At 35.7% G+C, this 8,280-nt stretch overlaps 1 protein-coding gene and 1 long non-coding RNA gene across 4 annotated transcripts in view; one reads left to right on the top strand and one right to left on the bottom strand.

Annotated features, from left to right (window-relative positions):
• LOC108363437 (cystathionine gamma-lyase-like) overlaps positions 1–3,340 on the bottom strand; it is an 86,092-nt gene extending 82,752 nt beyond the window's left edge. The window contains exons 1-2 of the mRNA XM_017616803.1: positions 3,250–3,340; positions 3,014–3,192 (exon numbers count right to left, since the gene is read on the bottom strand). Of these exons, the coding sequence (XP_017472292.1) occupies positions 3,014–3,163 (150 nt within the window). The 5' untranslated portion in view covers positions 3,164–3,192; positions 3,250–3,340. The remainder of the gene's footprint in view (positions 1–3,013; positions 3,193–3,249) is intronic.
• A 2,403-nt stretch (positions 3,341–5,743) lies between these two features.
• Positions 5,744–6,779, top strand: LOC108363440 (uncharacterized). 3 transcript variants are annotated; one of them, XR_001847625.1, is made up of 4 exons: positions 5,744–5,928; positions 5,984–6,019; positions 6,112–6,622; positions 6,689–6,779. It is a non-coding gene; the product is annotated as an uncharacterized LOC108363440 (long non-coding RNA). The 3 variants fall into 3 exon arrangements; XR_001847623.1 differs by having other exon boundaries at positions 5,744–6,023; positions 6,057–6,622; XR_001847624.1 differs by having other exon boundaries at positions 5,745–6,019.
• Positions 6,780–8,280: the final 1,501 nt, after the last annotated feature.

Raw genomic sequence — 8,280 nt, 5'->3', positions numbered from 1 at the left:
GATCTGGGCGGGGTTGTTGTAGCCGCTACAACAACAACAACAACAATATTTTTTTTTGTAAACAACAAATAAAAAAAATTTCTTTTGTTCTGGCTTCGAAACTAGAAGCTTATTTTTTGTTAAATGTGGTTTAAAAAGGACCTATTTGTAATGCTTCCATTTAAACATCTTTGTGGAAGAACAGTTTTTTGTTCAGAATTGCTTGTTTACGAACGTTTGGCATAAGTTGAAATCATAGGGATGCCGTTTTCTTCCGTTTCTCAGTGGATTTTATACTTGAAAAGGCACCAAAATATGTATGCAATACTTCTACATATCGTCGTTTAAAGTACAAAACCGCGCATCAAGAAAATGCAAAACCTCGTATGTGAGGCTTCCTAAATTTTGTAGGAGAGAGTGAAACTTGTCCTAATTAAAAAAGGTTCTCTCTTTTAAACTTAATAATCTTCTCTCCTTATGTGTAAGTATCGATATTTTATTATAAATGGCTAAGGGCTTGATGTCAGGAGCTTCCGGTGACCAAATATATTTTTTGGTACAAATTTCAGTTCCGAGGTTTTGCAGAACCACGATACGCGCTTTTGTACTTTAAACGACGATGTACATATTGGCGCTTGAACAATATGAGTGTTTGGCGTAGCTTTTCCTCCGATATGCGGCGTGTGCGTGATTTTGTCACACAAAATAAAGGACAGTTTTACGCCGACTCCGAACGGCAATTGTATTTTTATGAGAAGCTGTTTTTCATGGCACAAATACACTCGGAGGTTTGCCATTGTCTGCCGAGGAGCGACCCCTTTTAGAAAAAAAACTGGGCTTGAACTCAGGCTCTGCGTAATGCTCTACAGCAGCCGCCACTACTTTTACATATATTGCTGGTATATTCAAAATACTATCCCGAACTTCGGAGTGTATATATCTAATAAAAAGAATAATGAGAGGTACTATAAGAAAATGTACCCAAAATTCTGGAGCAAATGAAAAAATGCTCATTGAAAATAGTTCACATGTATAAATTAAAAGATATAACTTAATAGGTTACAGCGCTAAACAAAAGGAAAAGTTTGAAAAAATAGCAATGCGGTTTGAAGGAAACATGAAGCCATAAAATGCTTGTTTGTTTCGTTAATTCTCTCAACCTTGTAAGATATGGCACTCGTATTATTTGCAGTAGTTTGCAAATATTCACTAATGGTTCTAAAATCGCAAACATTTTCGTGGGATGTTTTTTCTTTGATTTCGAATTGAAAATACGTTACGATTATATTGTACCGAAATAAGTACGGTATCCCTGCATTTTGTAAAAGCCAGAAAGAAGCATAAACTGTATGAAAAAATGAAAGGGAGAAGTATACATGCCTTCTATAATTTTGACTTATATGTATATTTGGCAAGTCTTTGTGTAAACAACAAAAAATACAAATTTTCATTTCTTTGCCAGCTTGGAAAATATAGGCTTATTTTTACTTAAACGTGATATAAAGCTCATTAAAATATTCTGTAATGTGTTGTTGTAAGTTTGTTATCATACATGGTGTAATAATAAGGTGTTGTCAGTAACTTAACCTCACTTTTTCGGCAGGTCTATTCCGGTCACGCATTTTAAAGTACTAGAAAAGGTACTAATTATTTACTACATACTATTACATACTATTTCAAATTAAATGTAGAAAAATGTATAATTACCATGGTTATCATAGTTCTTCGTATTTTTATTGTCCACTAAACGTGAGTAGCTTCAATTTAAAAAGTTCTAGTACAAAGAATATCTTTGTTTTGAATTTGTTTGTTTACAGTTTTTAATTTTTAAAATTCGTACTTTTGACATGTATGTGAATGGCGGAGTTGCCGCTTTCCTCCTTTTCGGTGGGTTTTTATATTAAAAAGGCATCAAAATGGGAAAAAACCTCCTTGGTATCTCTGCATCTGTTGAACTTTTTATGGGAAGATGTATGAAAATCCAACTTGCTATAATTTCATATGCTTAACTGCCATACCTAAACAAAAGCGTCAGCGTTGTCTAGCTGTCAAAAAATTCTCATGCCCATACAATTTGTATGAAGCATACCGAAACAACGCGGCGTCAACGCTGAGCGGTTGGAAACTCCGATTTTGACAGGGCGTTAGGTATTAAAGTTGGCTGCAGAAAACGGCGAAACTGTGGGCGGTATTGTCACTTGCGAAGCGAATGAATTTGGCGAAGCGAACGGTTTGGCGAAGCGAATGGATAGGCGGACGCAACTTAAATATGCATTAAGTGTTCGCTTTTACCAGCTTGTGCAAGTTCTTCGCATCGCGCACACTTTTAATACCTTCTCTGCCTTTTAATTCGCTTCGCCAAACCGTTCGCTCCGCCAAATTCATTCGCTTCGCAAGTGACAATACCGCCCTGTAATTTTTGTGTTACACACAAACGAACCTATGCTTATTGTTGGTGTTATTTCTGCATTTGACGTAGCGTTGACGCTTTTGTTTAGGTAAGGCCTTTCAACTAATCGCTTTCAACAAAGTTGGTCGCCAGCCAACATTTAGCCATTCAACTTTTTTTTCGTGCAACCCTGCGTGAGTTGAAAGCAAAAGTTGAACGCAAAATCGCCTCGTGCGATCACCTTTTAAAGTGCACTATTGGAATATTTGCTCAGAAAAAGGTAATCAGGCAGATTCTGCCATTCACCCCAAAGTGAATAGCAACTAATAACTTTGAATTCAAAATAAATGGGCAAGGCGCATCCATAAAAGGTGGTGATTGCATATAAGTAAAAGTCCCGTGTATTTTGTTATTGCTTTTTGGTACAGGAGGATGTCAAAACGAAAGGGAATAGGAGATAATTTTCATCATTTTCTTTTGTTGACATCCTAAAGTTGCGCCGCTTCGTCTTGGATGATATTCTCCTGTACTAGTGTAGAGACAAAGATATCCAACCAGCTGATCAATCATTACCAGCTTGTGTTGATGCGCCTTGAAATGGGGTTCAAATTCCCCCGGAAATGAATTGCTGCAACGAGCGCTTACCTCGTGTTCTCCAGGACCTTTTTGTTTAAATGTTGTACTTAGGCTGATAGGAGGTACAATGCACCTGCTACTCCATTGCGACGGACTTTGCCCCGAATGAATTGCCTTAGTAGCAAACCCGCTGGGTTGTTTTTTAAAAGCCGACTCCATACTTGATACTTGAGAAATGATGAGGCACTCTGCAAAATTAAAATTCTAATAATTAGAAATGAAATGATACTAGAGCTGTAGCAAACCGTATGTATTCGGTACTGAGTAACGAATACAACCCCTGACACGAAGTACCCATGAACCAATTAGAACAGATCTGACCGGTTGAGAAGCAGCCATTTGTAATAGCAATTGAGAAAAAAGTGTGTGACGTTCGTAATTTTGAAGTTTGCTATTTCTGTTTTGCTTCTTTCTTTATGTGTATTTTGTCGGTGGTGTATTTCAGTGATTTTTAGGCGATTTTCAATAACTTTTTTGTGCAAATGAAATTAAAATGAAAGCTGATGCCACGTAAAACTTTTGCTTCGCTTTACGTGACAGATTCGCTTTGACAGATAAGATGAATTGTATGAAAATGCACAAAGCACGCCACATAGATCGTTGAAGCTGCAGCGCGAAGCGGACAGATGGCCAACTCCCATCTTTTTGCTCGCTTTGACAATCAACCGGTTTAATATTTATTTTGTTTCATCCAAATTCGAGTTTTCATGTAGAAACATAAAATTTAATTACATTGGCCCGTAGTCATAGTCAAAATAAAGTCGACTTTAAAGTTAGTTGCAGCTTTTTGACATAATTTTCAATGGGATATCTGTCAAAAAAGCTGCAACTAACTTTAAAGCCGACTTTATTTTGACTATGACTACGGGCCATTGGTGATATTTTTAAAGCAAAATATATAAAATCCACAGCAATTTTATCGAGTAAAAAGAAGTACAAAATTGTTTTCTTTGCGTTTATTGTGGCATAACTTTTGCGTCTGGCGCTTCGCTGGCAAAGTTATAAATGTCACGCGAAGCTACAAAGTTTTATCTGGCATCAGCTGAAGTGCGCGGTGATTAGTTGCAAAAACACGTACAAAAATAATAAATTGGTTAGGACAAACACGTGCTACAAAATTGCCTGCATTTTTTCTTTATGCTTCGTCTTCATATTCCTTGTTTACTTTTCAAAGAAAATAACATGGCGCCGAAATTACAAACGTCAGCCAGAAAATTACTTTTTTTTTGCTTCATCTTGCAAGATCTTTTGTAGTTGGATCATGCGAAGTACCGAATCGTTAAAGCCAAGGTACACAACATGCGTTCGCCGGCAAATACGTCACGCCTTCAATGTAAATAAAACTGAGCACGTGTGTTTGCATGACAGCTGTTACAGACGACGCCATTAATTGCGTTCGACAAGTCAAAAATTTGTAATAGTTTTTCCAAGTTTTTACTGNGCGTTCGACAAGTCAAAAATTTTTAATAGTTTTTCCAAGTTTTTACTGGATAGCGTTCAATAACAACAAACAAATATCCAACACACAAAAATTGAGAGAGCAGGCGTTCATTTTGATGCAAGAGAAGCGTTCATTTTGTACTGGCAAAATTTTAGTCAGCAAAAATTATCCAACACGAAAACATATTGTTGCAATTTTTGTACACAAACAAAATTGCATTTTTCGAGTTTTGGTATTTATATGCTTTTTGGCTGCCTGCTATGTGACTTTATGATAGTGCTAACTAGTTTTTACTTCTAGAAATGTTCCTGGCGAACATTGAACGTTCACTTTCCTTTTTTCTTCCATGAAGGCAACATGAAAATCAGTTTGTTTACAAATAAAACATAAACAAAGTCAGCTGGTGTGTCTTCTGCCTCCGGTTTTTGCAAGAGATGGCTAATTTCCTGTTCGTTTACTTGTTTGCTTTTTCTTCTCTTTGGGAGAGAAATTTCGCTTACGCCCTTGATTTTGATTCTTGGCTGGTGTTGGCTAATTTTGTTACCGAACGTAACTATTACGAATGCGTTAACGCAGTTGCCGTCGAAAGTAATCCAAGGCGCTACTTTTCCGTTGCGTTCATGCGTTGACATTTGAAATTACATTTGCATGCTTAGCAGCTGTTTCTTGTTTACAAAACAATGAGCGGCACAACGCAAAGTGTGTAACAGCAAATTTTTTAACGTCGTCAGCGCACAAACGTTTCAAGGGAATGCCGCATCAAATAAAAGTATGTACCTTCAGCTTTATACTCACATAATAAACTCGTTACTTGCATGTTCCGTATATGACCCAACCGACGTTACGCTGACGACACACAATCAGTTTTGCCTTTCAATTTCCTCACACACATTGCTTGTCGAAAATCATAAAAATTGAAAGCCATTACGTAGGTTGCATTCAATTTGAGAAGCAATTTCATTATCAACAGGCCGTCTTCAAGAAAACAATGTAACTAACTAGCTTCTGAAGACCATTTTCCAATTTAATTCCATTGTAGATTTAACATTTTAGCATGCATCGGCTTTGTATTTTTTTATTTTCACAAAATTCGCACGCCAATGCTGAAAAGCTGATCAAAATTGAAAGCATAATTGAAAGTCAATTGAAAGGGAAAAATTGAAAGCAACCCTGCAAGCCACGGCTAACCAGTCTCCCATGAAATTCAACAGATTTACACACACACTCGCAACTTTTTAGCTATGCTACCCACACATTTACAAATTTATTTTTCCGGCTGTCAAAACAAAATTCTGAGTGAGAGCACCGGGTCTAATAAGAATTTTTACTGTAATAAGAATTTTATGCGTTAGAGCGAGTAAGTGGAAATGAAGCAAAATTTTACAGCTTTGATCACAGTAGGCTGTGACTTTAGCAAAAGTTTGACATCTTTGATCACAGCAGGCTGTAAATAAAAGCGTTAATTTTGCAAAAACATTTGAAGGTAAGAGAACGTTTTAACAATTTGCATTGTTTATAATGGAATTTTTTTCTTTTAGATTGCCGAAACACTGCGATTTAATCATATAATTAAGGTATGTATTAGAATTATTCACATATTTGTATANAAAGGTATTAGAATTATTCAAATATTTGTATATTTTAATTGATAATTTTGCATTTACAGATTTGCGATTTTTCATTCTAAATTTATCTTCGACCTTGCTACCACGGAACATCAACGCCACCACCACTCAGGCTCCACACCAGCATATCCACCACCTTCAACGCCGCCACCAACAAACAGCGCTGCATACATTATTCGGTAAGTTTTCATGCGACGAATAAACGTTGCTTCAGCTGCAACTGCCTACATTAAGCATGTTCCTGGTGCTTCCCGATTTGCACATTTCACAAGAAAAGATGTTTTTGCAATTAATAAACCTTATGGCGTACAGAAACAGCTTCCTCTAAAAACCTGCAAAGCGTGAAGTACCTGGAACATACTTATTTAGTGCGTTCCAGAAAGTCTACGATTTGCAGGTTTTGCAGGATTTAGTCCAAAGTCGTTCCCGTACGCCACGTGATACACGTGTTGAGAAGCATTTTTGCCGACACTCTACTCATTTCATACAATGATGAGGGCAAAGCCAACAAAGCTCCACTTCTGGGGCTTAAAACAATATAATTAGTTTTCGGTAAATATGTTTTATTTGTTTATTTGAATTATTTCCAGAAGTAATGCATTCATATTTTTCCAACAGATGCGTTTGGGAGTATGCCCAAAATTGACCTCATTGCGGAAATCAGGAAGCACGTGTTCCTAACCCACAATAGGTACAAACAAATTGTAATTAAAAACAAAGTGAAACATAATAACAAATCTAACAATAATTAATTTAATTATCTTATTATTAATCTCTAAAAAAAAGTTACATAAAAATTTAATAACTTTCCAATCTATATTTCAAAAACCTTATTTATATTCGGCTATTCGGGATTTTTTGTATATCGACTGCTGAGTGGAAGATCGACCTCGGCAGCCAGTTCGAAAATGCCCTATCTCAAAAAACTTTTCAAGAACGCCCTATTTCAGAATTTTATTAAAAAACGCTTCAGAGTTCGGTTCAAAAAGGCCCTATCTCACTTCAAAATGTATTGAAAATGTGTTGCGATAAGACGTTTTTGAAACGAATTCTAAAAAACGAATTGAAAAGTTTTTTGAGATAGGGTGTTTTCGAGCTGGCTGCCGAGATAGGTCGATCTTCCACTTAGCAGTTGATATGCTCTTGAATTCTGTATTTGTGGTTTTTGGTAGGTAATGAAGTAAACTTTTATATTGTATTGCTGTAAGAAATTTCACTACATTTTCTACCAAAAACCACAAATACACATGCAAGGGCATATACAAAACATCCCGACTACCTTTATTAATTTGTAAATAATTGTAAATAGTGTAAAAAGTAAATTTTAACAATAGTTTTTTTAATAATTTTATATTAAAATTTGCATACTGGAATTTTAACAACAAAAAACCTACCTACCTACCTATTTATAAAAGCTTAGTAATTAGTNCTCTTGAATTTTGTATTTGTGGTTTTTAGTAGGTAATGAAGTAAACTTTTATATTGTATTGCTGTAAGAAATTTCACTACATTTTCTACCAAAAACCACAAATACACATGCAAGGGCATATACAAAACATCCCGACTACCTTTATTAATTTGTAAATAATTGTAAATAGTGTAAAAAGTAAATTTTAACAATAGTTTTTTTAATAATTTTATATTAAAATTNTTGTAAATAATTGTAAATAGTAGATTTTAATACTGGAATTTTATTAACAAAAAACCTATTTATAAAATGTTAATAATAAGGAAATGTAAATAGTTTTAAAAATTTTAACAGCAATGTATAATAATATATAATATATACAATAATTAATTTAATTACTCCCTGATCTCTCCTTTTTAAAATTTAAATAATTTTAATAATATATTTGGGGTGTTCACAGTTCGTTCCAAATAGTGTCTGAAAATGTAGAGTACCTCTATGGGCAACGTTTCCGAGTTCGAACGGACCATGCAGCGCTGAAGTGGCTACTACAGTTTAAGAATCCAGAAGGACAGCTAGCTCGGTGGATTGAGAGACTGCAAAGTTATGACTTCGCTATTGAGCACCGCAAGGGAAGTGTCCACGGTAATGCTGATGCCATGTCCCGCCGACCATGTAGCCTGGAATGTAAACACTGCTCAAAAGCTGAGGGAAAAGAGGACATTTTGGACGTCCGTCTAACGACAATAACACCAGCGGAAGAGTGGAAGGAAGAGCAGCTACGAAAGTGTCAGCAGGAAGA

The sequence above is a fragment of the Rhagoletis zephyria genome, unplaced genomic scaffold, assembly GCF_001687245.7.
Source record: "Rhagoletis zephyria isolate East Lansing unplaced genomic scaffold, Rhagoletis_zephyria_1.1 Rzeph_scaffold_01278, whole genome shotgun sequence".
Taxonomy (NCBI): Eukaryota; Metazoa; Arthropoda; class Insecta; order Diptera; family Tephritidae; genus Rhagoletis; species Rhagoletis zephyria.
This window is presented reverse-complemented; position numbering and strand designations above follow the sequence as displayed.